The 18,060-nt window shown below is 34.4% G+C and overlaps 1 protein-coding gene across 1 annotated transcript in view; it reads left to right on the plus strand.

The window, feature by feature from the left end:
* Positions 1-368: 368 nt before the first annotated feature.
* The window catches only part of LOC118986780 (triadin-like), a 64,565-nt gene continuing 46,873 nt past the window's right edge, over positions 369-18,060 (plus strand). The window contains exons 1-4 of the mRNA XM_037045877.1: positions 369-421; positions 2,380-2,409; positions 15,475-15,504; positions 16,207-16,227. Of these exons, the coding sequence (XP_036901772.1) occupies positions 403-421; positions 2,380-2,409; positions 15,475-15,504; positions 16,207-16,227 (100 nt within the window). The 5' untranslated portion in view covers positions 369-402. The remainder of the gene's footprint in view (positions 422-2,379; positions 2,410-15,474; positions 15,505-16,206; positions 16,228-18,060) is intronic.

Consider the following 18,060-nt stretch of genomic DNA (forward strand, 5'->3'; position numbering starts at 1 on the left):
CCTTTAAAGAGCCACTTTATACCCCAAATGTTCTAGTCTTTAAAAAGGCTGGTACTACGGAAATAATTTACAAAGAATTTTAAGATTTTCAAATTTAGGTGCTAACCAAATGCAGTGTTCCATCGTCATTAACAGTGAAGCAAAAACAGTTGGGGAAATTTTACGTTCTGCTTTTCTTTGGTTTTTTATTTTTACCTTCGTAAGCCTAATTCTCAGCTCTCTCCCTAATAATTGTGTTCAGTTCTTAACAGTGCTGAGTGTTTTCTGTATTTGATTTCGGTTTGTAGTTTATCCTTTTAAACAAATTTTGTTGCATACTTTTCTGACAGTACTTGACATTAATTTATGTATCTTTTCCCTTTATAAGAGCCAGGGAAAACCCCCGAAACCAAACAAGGGACTATGAAAGCTGCAGCACAAGGTAAGCAGTGAAGCACTTTAAACATTCTTTTTTTCCCACTTACATAGCACTTTATCGACAAAAGGAAAAGCTGTTTATTGCAGAATAGCACCATCTGCTGGATTGTTGGAGAAAACATGGCATTGTTGCATGAAGATACACGTCAGGTATTCAGTAATTGGAGAAAGCGTGACGTTAGTAATGGGAGGAAGCATGACTAAGACAAATGCCAAATTTGCAGAGGAACCACAGAAGGACCTTGGAATTAATATCTTGATTCCTAGTTTCAGGCATTGAGCTTTTACTTATAACTTCAAAAATAAACCATAGATTGATTGATGGATGGACAAATGATATATAGAAATATACAAATAATATACAAAATTTTCAGTTATACCTTCTAATATTGTGTCAGACTAGAAAAATATGTCAGAATGTTTTTAAACTTCTATTACTTCATCTATTTACCAAGACTGAAAAATCAGTTTCCAGGTTGATTACAAAGTGATCACCCTCGTTTTTATGAGACATCTGAGAAAATCTATTTTATAATTTACTAATATCTTTGAGGTATAAGAATGGTGTTTTTTAAGATACCTTCAAGAAAATATTGAGTCTTCAAGTCACCATTTTAGGAAAAGTGCATCTTTAAAATAATTTTTCTATAAAGTCATTTTTTAACTATTGCCTGCAATCACATTTCTTGGGAAAGCTATTTGAACTCCAGTGTCCCCATCTGAAGATAATGGGATGCAACGAGTTCATGTGACCTTTATTCTCAGCCATGAACAGTAATGTGATGGAAGTGTAGGAAAAGGGTACGGATGCTCTGCCTTTGTCTGTGGAAACTCTACAGAACATGCTTAGGGGAAAAAATAAAACATTTATTGGAGAAAACATTTATTTTCTCTCTTACATCATATTATACAATAGTGAACAATTAAGGAGATATATTTAGGTGATGGCACATTTGTTTCTGGGCAGAAAGCTCTTGTAGCAGACTTCTTAGCATGTGACATGATTGCACCCTGGACCCAACCACATGCAAAATTATGCTGGTAAATATTGGCAAAATGGGTTGGTTAATTGCCATTGGACTCAGCAATGTTGTTTGTAAGCAATATATGCTAGAATGGTTAAGAGCCATGATGTAAGCTTTCATTTTCTTTTGATCATCAGGTTCAAGAAAACTGATAGTTTTTTAGGAGAGTTCTGATAGAGAACATAACCAGTATTATAGGAGGTAGAAAGACAGGGCTAATAATATGATGACTTCTGTGTTTTATATTCATGAAAATTCAGCTCAGAGAGAATTACTTAAGCAAATGACTACCAGTTCAAGGAATCATTACAGTTAAAGTTGCATGTTCTTGTAAAGATACACAACCACCTGTTTTGACTGAGGAGTCAGGTCATGGTGGAAATGGAACTATGACGTCAGTCAGGAATGAAGTATTACTTCAGCCTCATAATAGAGGAACTCATGGGCATGAAGAGATAATCTGGAAACAGCTTTCAAATCTGAGTTTGGGCCATAGGCTCTTCACTTTTATATTCCAACCACATTGGAGAAGGCAGCTCAGAACTCGTTCTTCCAGAATAAAGGATGTATTGTTGAATGAATAGTAACCTAAAATTTCAAAAGCTAGTTAGAAATATCCTTTTAAGGTAATTAGATGAAAGTGTTGATTAAGCAGTTTGCAGATAAAAGTTAGAGCTAAACACATCCTTATTAGTTTGACTTCTTATCTATGTAACAATATATTTTTATTCATTTCTTTATGTTTATATCTCAATTAAAAAATCCTTTTTATGGAATAACATTTTAGGTCATTTTTATTTGAGATTTTGGTAGATTAATTTGTACATAGATATCCATTGAATTTATGAATACATGTAATACATTCTTTTATTCCCAGAAGAATTCTGAGAAGTGGTCATTTAATATGTATTAACACAACTTCTTATCCTTATTTCAGCAACAGCTAAAAAAGATGAAAAGAAGGAAGGTACGTTTTGTGCAAAATTCCACCATTCCTTTTGTGTGAACAGTTAACAATATTCAGGGTTAGTTTTGACTGTCTTCTTGTCTGTATTTTTTTTGGATGACTGGATCTATTATATGCATACATTTTACAAAAATGCAATTTTCTACCTCACCTCACATAAATGACTGAATTATTTTTAAAACTAATTTTAATCTAGTCTTTCCCAATTTATAGAAGGTATAACATAACCTCTCAAAATTTTATCAAAGTTCAAAGACATGCAAAATACAAACCCATTTTCCTATATCAACTACTTATAACTCTGAAAGCAACTGATGTTATTTTGTTCTGTTAAGTTACACACAAGTCATAGTCTATCAGCTGCACATCTTTGAGAGGTGTCCTGCTGTCAAAAAAAATGATGGAATTAGATAAGCAAGGAAGACTTTACTAAAAACTATTGCAATAGGGGTCAAGTCTATTGCAATAGGAGAAATGGAATTTTACTCAACTAAAAAAAAATGAGTTTTTATACTCTGGAGTGAGATAGTATAAAGGTACCAGAGGATGTCGGTGGGTTGGAGGTGGGTAGCCAAGGTGATTAGGCCACCTGTGTCCAACTGTTGCTAACTCAAGTTCAGCCTCTTACATTCCTACAGTGACTGGGAAAGAGGGGCTCTGTCTCCTTTGATGATTACATTTCAAAGGGTTGTCTCATAGGTCTTAAGAAAGATATTTCTGGTTGTAGAAGATTTATATTTCAAAGGGACGGAGAAAGAATTTATAATGCAGGCTTTCTAAAGTACACGTTCTAACAAAAATGAGACCAGGGCCTATCATCAAGAAGAAACCTGTTTAGGTTTAGTCAAGCTGATGGGAATGTTAGGGCCGTCGCAGCCACTGTGGTTCTGTTTAAGGAGATGTTTCTAATGCACCCAAGAGCACGTAGACGAGCTCTCCAGCTACCACTACTGTTTATTAATCAGGCTTGTTTTCTCAGTAAAAATAACTTGTACATATAATCAGTCACTTCTAACTTTGAAACTGACAATTACATTCTGATTAGTTTTTATAAAACCTGAGAAAAACATGAAAGCAAGTGTTGTATTTTATATTTAGTGTCTTTAAGATATCACATAATTATAATAACTTGGGAGTCACATTCTGCTTCTGGTAAACACCGATCTAACAGTCAGTAAACATGAAAGGAAAAACCATTTTAGTTGGTTATTATTTATTTAGAAAGAATGAAACCATGGTATCATAGTAAAGTTAACTAAGACACATTAATACATTTATTATCAAGAGACTGAAATCAGTATTAATTCCCCCATCAACACATAGCAAATATGTCAGTGTATTTTAGAAATTGTATAATTTATATAAAGACGGTTGTGCCGAGTATACAGAGACATTATTAAAAAAATAATAATGTGCTCCCCACCTCCCTCCCATTTCCACCCCTGAAATTCTCTCCCCTCTCCCTTCTGGTCAATGTCCCTCTGTTCTCTAGTTCAGTGTCTTTGTTTTTATTTTGCTTGTTTGTTTTGTTCTTTAGCTTCCTATTAAAGGTGAGATCATATGGTATTCGTCTTTCAACACCTGGCTTATTTCACTGGGTGACAGGGTGGGCAGGGATGGGAGTAAAAGACAGAAAGCTGTACTTGAACAATAATTAAATTTAAAAAAATTTAAAGTAGTAAGCTTCTGTCACAGTCTTGGACAATCAATTCTCAAAAATGTTTATCTTTTCTCTACCACTTCTTCTTAGGAATAAAGAACAATTTACCATTTAATTTAGGTAAAGCAGTAATTTTGACATTTATTTTTTATTTATTTACACTCAGACAAGCATTAAAATACTTTTTGGTTCATAAAACCATAGTCAAAGTACAATTGTATAGGTTTAGTCTATCTATCTATCATCTATCTATCTATCCATCTATCCATCTATTTCATGTACACATATATGCATATATATTTCTCATTACTATGCTCAACAAAAGATTTTCTGTTACTATATGCTTCATTTTTTGAGAAATTTTTCATGTTCAACATGCAATATTTGGTAGAGCTTGAGAAGATTTGCTTATGAAGAGTTATGTGATCCAGCGATACCCACCAGCTACAAAATATATAAAACAGATGCCCCTATTATTAATAATATTAGTAACGTTACTATCATTATTATTATTATTAAATTATTAGTTTCGAAATATTTCATATATTATCTCTTATTTGGAAGATTTTTATAATTGCTAAAATGATTACATTTAAGAAATAGCTAAGCTATCTACAATATTTTTATTCTTTAAAAGCAAACAATAATAAAATATAATATAATAATAAATATAATATAATAAATATAACATAATAAAACAATATAATATAATATAATATAATAAAAATAAAATATAATAAAATAATTGTCTTAACGTTCAGCTACTTTAGGCAGTCATTTAATTTATGTTCCATGAATTCCTATTTCTCTTTCTTTATCTCCTCTTACACCGGACAGAGCAGAATACAGACACGAGTGTCTTGGTTTCTTACTTTCTATCAGCTCAACAACAATTGCAGATACTCGCATATTTTCCATAGGGTCACGGAGCATGTGTTTCTTCAAATGAAGCAAATTGATAACAAATCACCAGATTCCATTTGGACTTTCAACATTTATTTTACACAACGTTTATTTCTACTCACATTCAAACTTGTTGGACATAGTTTAAAGATATTAATTACAACTTTCCTGGAGAAAGAGAAAATGAGGAGGGTTTTAAGAATTTAATTAGAATATTCTTGAGAAGTTTTTGGGGTGAATTTTAAAATGCAGAAACAGAAGTGCATACAGCAACTGCCTTGTTCTCGAAGACAACCTGTGCATCGGGCCATGAAAGACGTCTTGCGTCAGTGGACTCTGAAGACTTGACTTTCATGCGAAGATTTTACCTCAAGCCTGCCTCATCAAGTCTTTTTCAGAAAAACTAAACTCACTTAACAAGGAAGGCCCTTGGCTCCATGAACTTGCCCACCAATGTGACTGTTCTTGGGAGTTTTGGCTTCAGAGCAACCATATCTTAGCTTGTGTGGAACAGCATTATTGAACATTGAATGAGGGCCTGCTTTGACAAGCCCTTTTCTACTGAAGTTTCCCCTACACACCACTCTTTCTCCCCATTCAGACACTTTCCTCATGTTTGATTAGCAAGCGTTCCCTCTTACTTCCCATTAGACTCTCAACATCTAAGTTACAACAAAATTGTATTTTTCTCTATAACATATGCTTATACCCTATTCTTTTTTCCTATATCCATATTTTATTTATTTTTAAATTTATTTAATTATTGTTCAAGTACAGTTTTCTGTCTTATACTCCCATCCTATTCTTCTTATGTAATGACCCCACTCTCTTTATAGGCACTGAGACTCAAATTCTGGTAAAAGCTGTAATCTCTGTTTTACCTTTGCCCCTGACAATTAGTCCTGTTACAGAATTAACCCATTTTATACTATTACAGAAGGGATCTGTTTGGGAAGCCCAGATACTGTTACCAAAACAAGCCCCTCCCTGGGGTCTTTCTTTCACTGTGAGTTCTTTGCCCACCATCCTTAGGAATTGGGGCTCTCAATCTCAGAGTTTGTTGGAAAGGAAAAGAACTATTTATTCAAAAGTTATACAAGTTCAAAATACTGGTAGAATGTCGCTGTTAAATTTCAAAGTCCCATTAAAACACCCACCAACACACACAATCTTGCCTCCCCTTGCTCAACCAAACTAGTCAGGGGTACTGAATTGCAGGAAAAGAAATAGAAGTCCACAGTTCGGCTAGACTCCCAGTTACTCCCAGTAAACCATGCTCAACTGGGCAGGTCTGCCACAGTCCCCAGCACCATCAGGTGTGTCACCGAGATCTCTAGTTCTTAATCTAAAACCGTGTAGGTGGCCTTTTAGTTTCAACCCCAGCTTGGAACCTCCTCTGTAATCCCATTTCCAACTCCTCCCACAACTGGCTACACCTGCCAACACTCCTCATTTTCTACCTTTCTTGCCTGCTACAGTTAGTGGCCCTGTGGCATAGACAGAACCATCTCTAAGCTCTTTCAAAGGTACTGTACCTGGGGAGCTGCCTCCCATGACATCATGAGTCAAGGTCATGCCCAACTCCCTAGCTAGTCTTCTGTTGATGTGCAAAGTTACTCTCAATGGCCCTGTTCCATGTCTCCCATCCCCCACCCAGTCTTGTTGTGGTAGGGGTGGGAGGGGCGCTCTGGGGCCTCTTAGCCTACACCCCGTTACAGTCCTCCATAATTTCAATAATTTTAACTTGCCCAAACTCTTTCTTTGTTTAATCCTTCCTAAAACAATTAGAAACACATATCTTCATGCAAAGATTCCAGTCCTCTAGTTGAGACCTCACATTGGTATTATAACTTCTCATTTAAACCAAGGAAATAATCTCTGAAATCAGAGGTCTCAGTTATATGGTCAAGGACCTTTGGAGGTCACTGAGACTCCTTCAGTGGTTCTGCAACATTAAAATTGTTTTTACGAAATTATGAGGTCATCATTTGCCCTTTTCATTCCTATGCCCCCGTGAGTACGCACTAGAGCTTTTCCGGGGCTTTATAATGTGTGGTATTGCAACAGATTGAATATATGAGCAGGTATGTAAATCCAACTGTCTTCTCAATAATCCACATATTAATGCGATTCATAAAAGTGTTAAAGTAACTCGTCTCACCATTTTTTTGCATTTGAAAGTGTATTTGTCTTACAGGTATATTATTTGTGTTAACATGCAACAGGTTTATCATTTTTTAATAAATACCTAAGTTTTAAATTTATAAACACAAATTGGTAAAACTTACATAAATAAAATGTTTGAGGTCCTTTAAAAATGTTAAGAATTTAAAGGAGTCCTGAAATAAAAGAGTTTGAGAATCTCTGACCTAAATAATTATCCTGGCTATGATATTTTCTCTTCCAAAATATTGAACTGATTTCGTAAAACTTTTCATGCCATTTTCTATTTAAAATATTTAGTGGCTTCACACTGACCACAGAATATAGTTTAAAGGCCTTAACCTGCAAGTTCCTGCACTCTGTTTCTTGACCTCTTGTCATGGACACCCCATTGGCAAAGTCAAAGCCAAAGCCTAAATAGTGCCACATGTAAAGATGCAACGAGCCTTTTTGAGACTGAGACGATCATAGTCAGACAAAGGGAGAGTGGCCAAAGGTGCCAGTTCTTCACGGTCCTTGTCTCACACACCACATACCTAAAGAGAAGAGGCTAGATAGTGCACACAAATTAGGAGCACTTCATTGCTGAGGAGCCAATCCAACTGCAGCCAAATGGTTTTATGATCTGCAGCTCTATTACAACAGGTTCTAGAAAGGAGAACCCTGGAGGTGATGAGAGGAAACAGTCCCATGACTGCCTCCCAGATAGATAGATGGGTTAGCGTGTGGGAGATGACCTCACAGCTGCTCTGCACAGGCTCCTCCCATCCTCTTATGTTCCAGAAGGATCACAAAGCACTCTGTCAGGACTAAAATTAGCTGTGATTCAAACCTTTACCTGCTTGGCCTATATGGATATGTGTAAGACCACCACATTACCATGGTAGAGATTTTACCCTAAACTCCCACCAAATTTCTCTCTTTATGTATCATATACTTCATCTATTCCAAGCCATTCTCAATTGTACATATGCGATGTGCTCTCTTGCCTTTGTTTCTGCTGTTATCATAACCACATTTACCCTTTCATTTTTCTCTCTAAATATTCAAGGTTTTCAGGGCTCTGAAAATTTCTTCTTTCTCTAAAGCATCTCTCTGACCCTCCCAATTAAATATACTTTTTTCTCTCATTTATAATCATGCATCAGATGTATTATCTACAATTCCCTACCATTGCTTATTTTTTGGCACCTTGTATATCATATTACTTGTTCGTTTTTCTTCACTCTTGTTGACTTTAAAGCTTTTGACTAAAGGAACCATGTTTAATTCACTTTTATCCCCTACAGGGATTAACACATTTTTTCAGTTCACACATCACTCAACAAATATTTATTCTGTGAATGAATCAGTAATGTAGGATTCCTAAGATAAATATATATCCACAAGAATTATGAGTAGGCACTTAATTTTTTCACATCTCAGCAAGGAAAATTCTTTACTTATTATTGGGAGTTATAAGCCAGTGAGCTTTTTAGAGCTAGGAAATCATAATCAGTTGTTGGCAGTTTAATCACAGATGAATTGGATTACTGCCTGCTATTTGGGTTGCACTAGCAGATCGCTATAGATCTCACTCAGTTAACCTCAACTTCTTGATGAATTTCCACACAGGTTATTTTCTGAAAGATACAGCTCCATTGAGAACTATCCAGATTGGATTTATTGTTTTTCTATAACTAGAACAAGAGCAAGTAGAGTAAAATGTATGTGAGAATTAGTCCCAAATTCTAAGGCTTCAGAATGAAGGTTTGAAGAGAAATCATGCTGAAAAAACAAAGCAAAATATCTGGTGTTGTAATTGAGTAATATGTCAATTGGATAGGTTTCACAAACTAGATAGGGTACTACACTATCAACATTTTTAGAATACCAGAGAGTTAATGTTTCCCTTCAATGTCAATTGGTATTTTATTTCCCTCTGGCATTACTTATGAACAAAATAGACCATACCTGGTACACTACTAAAGACGAATGAGTGATGAATTAAACAGATTGCAAACACATTACTGCTTTTAAATAACAGCTGCTGCAGGCCTTGGTATTCTTAATACAAGACTTATTCAGATACGGGGCAGATGGTCTTTAGGGAAGTGTAGTCACCAAGTAAGTTTTTATGATACGTTTAATCTGTTTCGGCAGAGTGCTGAGAGGGCGTAATGAAGTTTAATAGCATTAGTATTAATGGTTAGTACTTAATAGCTCTTCAAGGTCAGAATGTGATCTTTCTATTGCAAGCATTACATTTTTTAGTTGTTTTAGTATTTAACTTGTTAAAATCTGTTCTGTTGGCTCCTAACCAAAAGACATGATTTTGGATGCCATTTTAAGTAAATTTTACTATGGCTTACAGAAAATATAGTGAACTTTTTAGAGGCCTAGTTGATTATGTCATGGTTTGTTATTCTTTACATTTCAGCTCCATGAAATATTTTTTTATTTCAATTAGTGTTTTACTTTACTGACCTTAGACTTCATATTATTTTTCTTTCATTGTAGTTCAATTGATACCTAGTCCAATAGATCATCCATTTTTTAGTGGGGAGAAGGAAAATTGATTTAAAATAACAGACATTTTAGAGACAAGCATATTATACTTAGCTTTTCCACACTATCCCAAGCCAGTATCTAATTAGAAATTGGGGCAGGGGATTTGGAAATAATCTTGTGATATACTGCCTTTACCATCTGTTTCAACATTCTTCCCAAGCTTTATTTCAATTGTCTTCCTGAACAACTCTGTGCTTACCATGATCTGCTTCTGTGTTCCATATTGGCTGCATTCTTCATTCAAAAATTTACTCATCAAGTATCACATGACCTCTCAGGCAGGCAGAAATCCTACTCCACTATACTAGTGCCAAACATATTAAAAAGACATGATTACCATTGAACAAGCCACTTCATTCTCTTGGCCTCTGTGATGTAATAATCTATGTCTTCAATTTCTGAATATTGACTTTGTATCCTGCTCCTTTGCCAACTTTGCTTATTAGGTCAAGTAGTGTTTTGGTGGAGACTATAGGGTTGTCTATATACATTATCATATTATCTGCAGATAATGACAGTTTTACTTCCTCCTTCCCAATTTGGATGCCTTTTATTTCTTTTCCTTGTCTGATTGCTATGACTAGAACTTCCAGTACTATGTTGAATAAGTATGATAAAGGCAGACAACATTGTCTTGTTCCTGATTGTAAGGGAAAAGTTTTTTTTTGCCCATTGTGTATGATGTTGGCTGTAGGTTTCTTGTTTATTATGTTGAGGGATGCTCCCTTTAATCCCACTTTGAAGAGTTTTTATCATAAATTGGTGTTGGATTTTATCAAGTGCTTTTTCTGCAACTATTGATATAATCATGTGGTTTTTGTCTTTCCTTTTATTTATGTGATGTATTATGTTTATTGATTTGTGAATATTGTACCATCCTTGCATCCCACGGATGAATCCCAGTTGATCATCTTACATGATCTTTTTAATGTATTAACACAAATCTTTTTATTGCTGTATTAACAAAATATTGCTAATATTTTGTTAAGGATTTTAGCATTTAGTTCATCTGAGATAGTGTCCTGTAATATTCTTCCTTTGTTGTGTCTTCACTTGGATTTGGAATTAAGATAATACTGGCCTCTAAAAAAGAGTTTGGTAGTCTTCCTTATTCTTGAATTATTTAGAATATTTTGAGAAGAACAGGAGTTAGTTCGTATTCTTTTTTGAAAAAAATTTACTGTAATTCAAGTACAGTTGTCTTCATTTTTCCCCCACCATTCTCCCACCCCAGCCATCCCCACCTCCCATCCTTGATCCTACTCCTCTTTGAAGTTGGTTCTTCTTTAAATGTTTGGTAAAAATTGCCAGTGAAGCCATACAGTCCAGGGCCTTTGTATGCTGAGAGTTTTTTGACTACTGATTTGATTTCACTAGTTGTTACCTGTCTATTCAGACTTTCTGATTCCTCATAAATCAGTTTTGAAATATTGTGTTTCTACAAATTTATTCATTTTGGCCATGTTGTCCAGAAAATGATGACATTTTTGTGCACCAACAATTTACTGTCAAAAAGAGAAACTAAGAAAAAATGTATTTACTATAGCAACAAGAAAAATAAAGTACCTAGAAATAAATATAATCAAGGATGTAAAAGACCTGCACTTGGAAAATTATAAAACACTAAAGAAAGAAACTAAGGAAAACACAAATAAATGGAAGCTTATTCTGTGTTCATGGATCAGAATAATTAACATCATTAAATTATCCATTTTACTACCCAAAACAATCTATAAATTCAACACAATCCTTACTAAAATACCAATGGAATATTTCACTGGTCTATAAGAAATACTCCAAAATTACATATGGAACCAAAAAAGACCCTGAATAAACTCAGTAATCTTGGGAAAGAAGAATAAATTGGAGGAATCACAATATTTGATTAAAAAACAATAGCACAATGCCACCATAATCAGAACAGCCTGGTACTGGTATAAGAATAGATACATAGATCAATGGAACAGAATAGAGATCCCAGAAATAAAGTCATGCCTCTATGGTCAATTCATATTTGACAAAGGGGGAACGAGCATAAAATAGGGTAAAATAGTCTCTTCAATAAATGGTGTTGAGAGAATTGGACAGGTACATGCAAAAAAAACCAAACTAGACTACAAACTTATCCTATATGCCAGAATACACTCAAAATGGATAAAAACTTAAATATAAGTCACGATACCATAAAAAATCCTAGTGGAAAACATTGGTAGTGGAGTTTCAGATATCCCATGTAATGGTATTTTTACCTATATATCTCTTGGGGCAAGGGAGATAAAAGAAAAAAATTAAAAATGGGACTACCTCAAATTAAAAAGCTTCTGCATGGCCAAAGAAACCATCCTCAAAATGAAAATGGAACCAACCATATGGGAGAACATATTTGTCAATAATACATTGGACAATGACAATCTTTAAAATATATGAAGAACTCATATGACCCAACACAAGGAAGGCAAACAATGCAATTGAAAAATGGGCAAAGGGCCTGAAAAGACACTTCTCCAAAGAAGACATAGAGATGGCCAATAAACATACGAAATGATGCACAACATCACTAGCCATCAGAGACATGCAAGTTGAAACCACATTGAGGTATCTCCTCACACCTGTCAGAATGGCCATCATTAATAAAGCAACAAACAAGTGCTGATGAGAACGTGGAGAAAAAGGAACTTTACTGCACTGTTGGTGGGAATGCAGACTAGTGCAGACTAGTGCAGCCTTTGTGGGAAAGAGCATGGAATTTCCTCAAAAAGCTTTAAAAAATGGAACTGCCTTTAGACACAGTGGTTCCACTGCTGGGAATATACCCTAAGAATCCAGAAACACCAATTTAAAAGAACTTATATACTCCTATATTCATAGCACTGCTATTAATAATAGCCAAGTGCTGGAAACAGCCTAAGTGTCCATCAGCAGATGAGTGGATCAAAAAATTGTACATCTACACAATGATATATAATGCAGCAGAAAGAAAAAAGGACCTTCTAACTTTTAGGACAACATGGATGGAACTAGAGAGTACTTAGCTAAGTGAAATAAGTCAGTCAGTGAAAGGCAAATACCATATGATCTCACTTATAAAAGAAATCTAATGAACAAAATATACTAACAAGCAAATAGAACCAGAGACATTGATATATAGAACAAACTGACAGTGGACAGAGGAGATGGGGAAGGGATAATGATGGAAAGAAGGGGGAGGGACTAATGAAAGAACACCTATAAAAGACCCATGAACATGGACAACAATGTGGGGATTGATTGTGGGGAGTTGGGAAGGGGGGAAGCTGGGTGGAGAAAGGCAAAAGGGGAAAATTGGGAAAACTGTAATAGAATAAAAATAAAAAATAAATTCATTTAAATGAACCTCCCCCAAAAAAGATGGTGAAAAAGAATAATTGTTGAAAAAAGAGACTTGATTTTGTATGATGAACACACAATAAAATATATAGAAGATGTATTATAGAATTGTACACTTGAAATCTGTGTTTATTACCCAATGTCACCCCTAAAAATTAATAATATAAATAAACAAAAACTAAAAAAATAATCTATGTTTTCAAACAGAAATAGGCACTGTATATTATTATTTTTTGTATTTTATTTATTTATCTTTAGAGGGAAAGGGAAGGAGAGAGGAAGGAAACATCAATGTGTGGTTGCCTCTCATGTGTCCCCCACTGGGAACTGGCCTGCAACCCAAGCATGTGCCCTGACTGGGAATCGAACCGCGATCGTCTGGTTCACAGGCCTGCGCTCAATCCACTGAGCTACACCAGCCAGGGCTCAGCACTGTATATTATTAATATATTGTTAAGTATATAAATAAGGTGATATTTGTTATGTTCTTATACAAAATGGTTTAACATAATATTTTCTATATTTTTAATTACTCATGAAGGAAATGAATAAGAAAATGTTAGCTGAGCATATATGTTCTACATATCAAATTTAGCCTAATCCATTATAATTCCTGATGAAAAACTGAATAGCAAGAAAAAGATTGATTTCTTTGTCAGGGAGATGGTGCATACTAATAAAGTCTAGATTTTTTTGTTTTTACTATGCCATGCTGGACACAGCAGTGTTTAAAAAGGGTTTGCTTGATAAATACACGTTCTGTTCCCAGAATTTATTATTTTGAAAAATGAGGCTCGCTTGTTTTTCCTTTATATGTTAAACATATCCTTATTACAGAAAAAAATATAAATTCAGAAAGAGATTGAAAAAACCTTGTTTCAATGACGGTGTCTTTTTTTATAGTACCCTTACTGTTTAGGATAAGGGGCGCCCAACCTTTTGGCATCTCTGGGCCTCACATTAAATACATTGCAACACATAATCACAGAAACATCTCATGGTATTTTAAGTAAATTTATGATTTTGTGTTGGGCTGCATTCAGTCATATTGGGCTGTATGCATCCCAGAAGTCGCAGGTTGGCCACCTCTGGTTTCAATGGTGCTATTTAATATTCTGACTATTTAGAGGTATAAAACAATGTCATGAGGAAAGCATACTTTTATACATATTTAAACAGTAATTGCAGTTTTTCAGTGGAAATCTAGAAGTGGAATTACTACATCACACACAATTTTATGACTCTCTAGATACTTTTCCAAGTTGTTTTTCTGAAAAGTGTTTCCAGTTTATAACTAATTCTATGGAAGTAGGTTGTTCTTTTTATTACACTGTTACTGTCCTTCATTGTCATTTTTTCACATGACCACTCAGTTGACCATCTAACTATCTTCTGTGAACAAACTGTTATTTGTTGTCACCTTCAAACATTTCGGGTCCATTACTCCACTGTGGGAGGAAAATCTTGGTACCAACCCATCACTGTAAGACACACAAATCCATTAACTTGTAAACGGATAGTGGATGTTAACTGTTCTAGGTTCCCAACCACATACCAATCAGCCAGAAAAAAATTTACCTACCTTTTGTAAGTAGCAATTTGTAGTTCATTGTTCTGATTATAATTTCACTAATTCAGAGAATTTCAAAATTCAGTTACAGAAGAGGTAAAAGAAAGAAGACAGAATATACGACATAGAATATTCTAAGCAAAAAATCTAAGTTAAGATGCCTCCATCCTAAAACAAATAAGGTCAAAAACCTATTTATTTTAGTGATAGGAACAGATAGTTTCCTGGCCAATATACTGGAAAAAACAAGTTTCTCAGATCTAAGCTGAATACCCAAAAGACCGAAAATAAAACAGGCATCTTTAGTAACATGAATACATGTTACTAAATAGCAGTTACTAGGAAATGTGTTCATTAGTAACCTGTGAGCCAACAACCACCGGTTTCTTTTCCATTGCAATAGGAAGAATTGAACATTTACATTGGAAATGTATTGCTTATTCAAAGAGAGTGCAACATTTTCACCAGGGCTGCTGGAGATTGAAAAAATGAAGGAATTAAAAACTCCTGGACTCCAACTCATCTTTAGGAAAACAGACTACCTATTTTCTTAGTCTGACTTTCTATGTAAAGGTTATTAGCTTCAGTGGATACAATGTGATATTTACAAATTGTACATCAACAGTCTTTCATAGTTTTCTGTATTTTATACTTCAAAAATTTCCCCACTTCCTGCCCCATTCTAATATTTTTCCTCTTAAAACTTTCCCTTTAAGCCCCAAATTTTACAAATGTATCATGTAATCAATCCATTTTATTAAAAATACTTTCAGAGTCAAGGGACATTTTGTGGTGAAGTAATCAGTTGTTGATTGACCTTATCTGCTTTATCAATTATTCTTTGTGCTTTCAGATTCCAAGAAAACGAAAGCACCTGCAGAAGGTATTGGAAATATTTACCGATTCTGTCTTATAAATTACTTCTTACATGATTAACAGATATAAAAGCTGTATATATGGGATTGAGAAAATATTGAGATTGAGAGAAAGAGGAACAAGTGAGAAAAAGTAAGTCTTTTCTGACAATACTGCTCTGAGAAATACTGGGCAGCAATAAAAAACAATGTATATGTTTATATTTCACAATAATTGTTCAAAGAAATATATGCTTGCAAAAATGTTGAACCATACTTAGTGCCAAGCATTTATTTTACTAGAAAGTATAGATTCAATTAATCTTGGATACGCCAGCATCAATTAGAAAACTAAACTGTTTCTGTAACTCTTGAATAATTACTTGTATGGCCAGTATACCTATCTCTCCTGTGTTTATTCATAGGTGCTCTGTGTTCACATGTGTTTTTGTGTTCACATGTATTTATGAAGATTGCAAAGCATAAATTATTTAAAGTGGTTAGATAGTATAATCTTAAATTATTTCATTCTCCAATAGTATTTTACAATCAAGTTAAGGGAACATCTATGATAGGAAATCAGCAATACCTCAAAGCAGACTCACTGTGTAATTTAAAGGGAGAGGAGCAGGTAGTGGCTGGGAAAATTACAGTCAAATCAGTGTGTCGGGGAGTACCCTTTATCTTTAAAGGTTTTAAGAGCAATGGTTTTGTGTTTATATTTCTTTCAGCAGAACAACCCAAGGGAAAAAGTAAGGAAATGCATGCAAATATGTATTTTTTTCTCTTTCCTACTACTATTGGCCTGGCTCACGAAGACTTGGTGTTTTGAATCTCTGTCTTCTATAGTTTATGCATGTATACTATTTGCTGTTTTGTTTTGTTTTTTTTGTCAGGAATAAAGAATGCACAGCCTGGGGGTCGGGGTGGGTTAGAGTGAACTGAAAGGCATGGCAATCATTCTTAGAGTCCTTTTTCAAACTCATGCAGTCACCTAATAATATTATCCACAGCCTGGTAAACCAAAATACATCTGCATGCCATTAACTGAAACTGTACTACATTGGTGTAAATTTAATCCCTATAATCTGGTTAGTTGTGTCCATAGAAAAGACTGAATAGAAGTTGTTTTTCAGGCTAGTGTTACAACTTCTTTTCTATTTTTTGATTCTTGCAATCCAAAATGTTTTGTTGTGGTCCCAGGATATGTTACATTTTGTCTGTAGCATGATTTTTCCTCCTCCAAGTGCTGCTACTAGCCGCTCTACGGAACTCCATTGCTTGGGGTCCATATCTGAAGCGGTATCCATTGTTGCTCTAATACACAGGATTAAAGCTTTCTGCTAAAAATTCAGTAAAGCCTTGAGGTCATGCCTTTGCAAATATATACTCTCCTCTAAGGAAAATAGGATATATCGAACAAGTAGAAATTAAAGAAAAACTACCTTAACCATATTCAATTAACCTTAGAAATCATCACATTCCTTAGGTATGTAGAGCTTCTAAAGATTCCAGTAATATTAAAAACATATTTTTAAGTATACAACAATATAAAAGAATTTATGCATAATTTGTTCTTCCAAAGGTCAGGACACTGAGAAAGTCTATGTCATAGAAATGCTCTAAAATATCCTGTGGAGAGAATCATGAAATTGCACTACAACTCAGCCAGGGGGAGCAGCATTTCTATTGAGAAAGATGTGTTCCTTCAGTCCCAGGCTCAATGTTGTGCAAAGCTGCTGATGAATTCTGGCATGAACTCTGGCACGTGAATGCAGAAACCACTCTGTAAACCACTGCATCAACAGGAAAATGAATGCCAACTGGAGATTTGAAAAAATGGTATTAAATTATATATGCATAATTTTATATATAATTTCAAACCATATATATGGAGATTTAAATACATGGTATTGAATTATATATATAATTTTATATTTGTATAACACATATTTAAATATATAATATATATTATTTATGCATATATATAATCTCCTTAAAGCCCTCACTTTATTGCAGTCTATATGTATTGAATTACATATATTTATGCGTATTTATGTAAAAAACATATAAATATATAGTTAAATATATATTTATTATAATACATAAAGTCTCCTTAAGGCCCTCACTTTATTGCAGTCTGTATGTTTTTAAAACTTCCTGTAGACATGCTGCGACAACTTAGCAATTTAGGATGTATTGATGTAGTTAATATAGACAAACCTTCTTAGATGTTTATTTATATCTCAACTGCTTTCCTCCTTGGAAAGTTCTTTGGATTTTGACTTGGGCAGTAATAAGGAGAAGAAAAAGACTTGTCCTGTGAACAACTATTAATTCTTTTCAAAGTAATATATTTGTTCTGGTTTATCATCAAGACATTTTTATTATTGTTGTTGTTGCATCTCTGAATTTGTTTGATTTAGTTTTTTTGTCTTTAGGATTGCTTCATTCAATTACAAATCCTCGACCCTATACTCTTATTTGGATCCTACTCTTCTAATTAACACAGCTTAAGAAGTTGTACTTTTTGGTGGGGGGTTAAAAATAAATCATGTCATGGTAGGAGAAACAGGGCAAAGAGT

This window comes from Sturnira hondurensis, unplaced genomic scaffold (genome assembly GCF_014824575.4).
Source record: "Sturnira hondurensis isolate 20B ecotype Veracruz unplaced genomic scaffold, ASM1482457v3 Scaffold0004474, whole genome shotgun sequence".
Classification (NCBI taxonomy): domain Eukaryota; kingdom Metazoa; phylum Chordata; class Mammalia; order Chiroptera; family Phyllostomidae; genus Sturnira; species Sturnira hondurensis.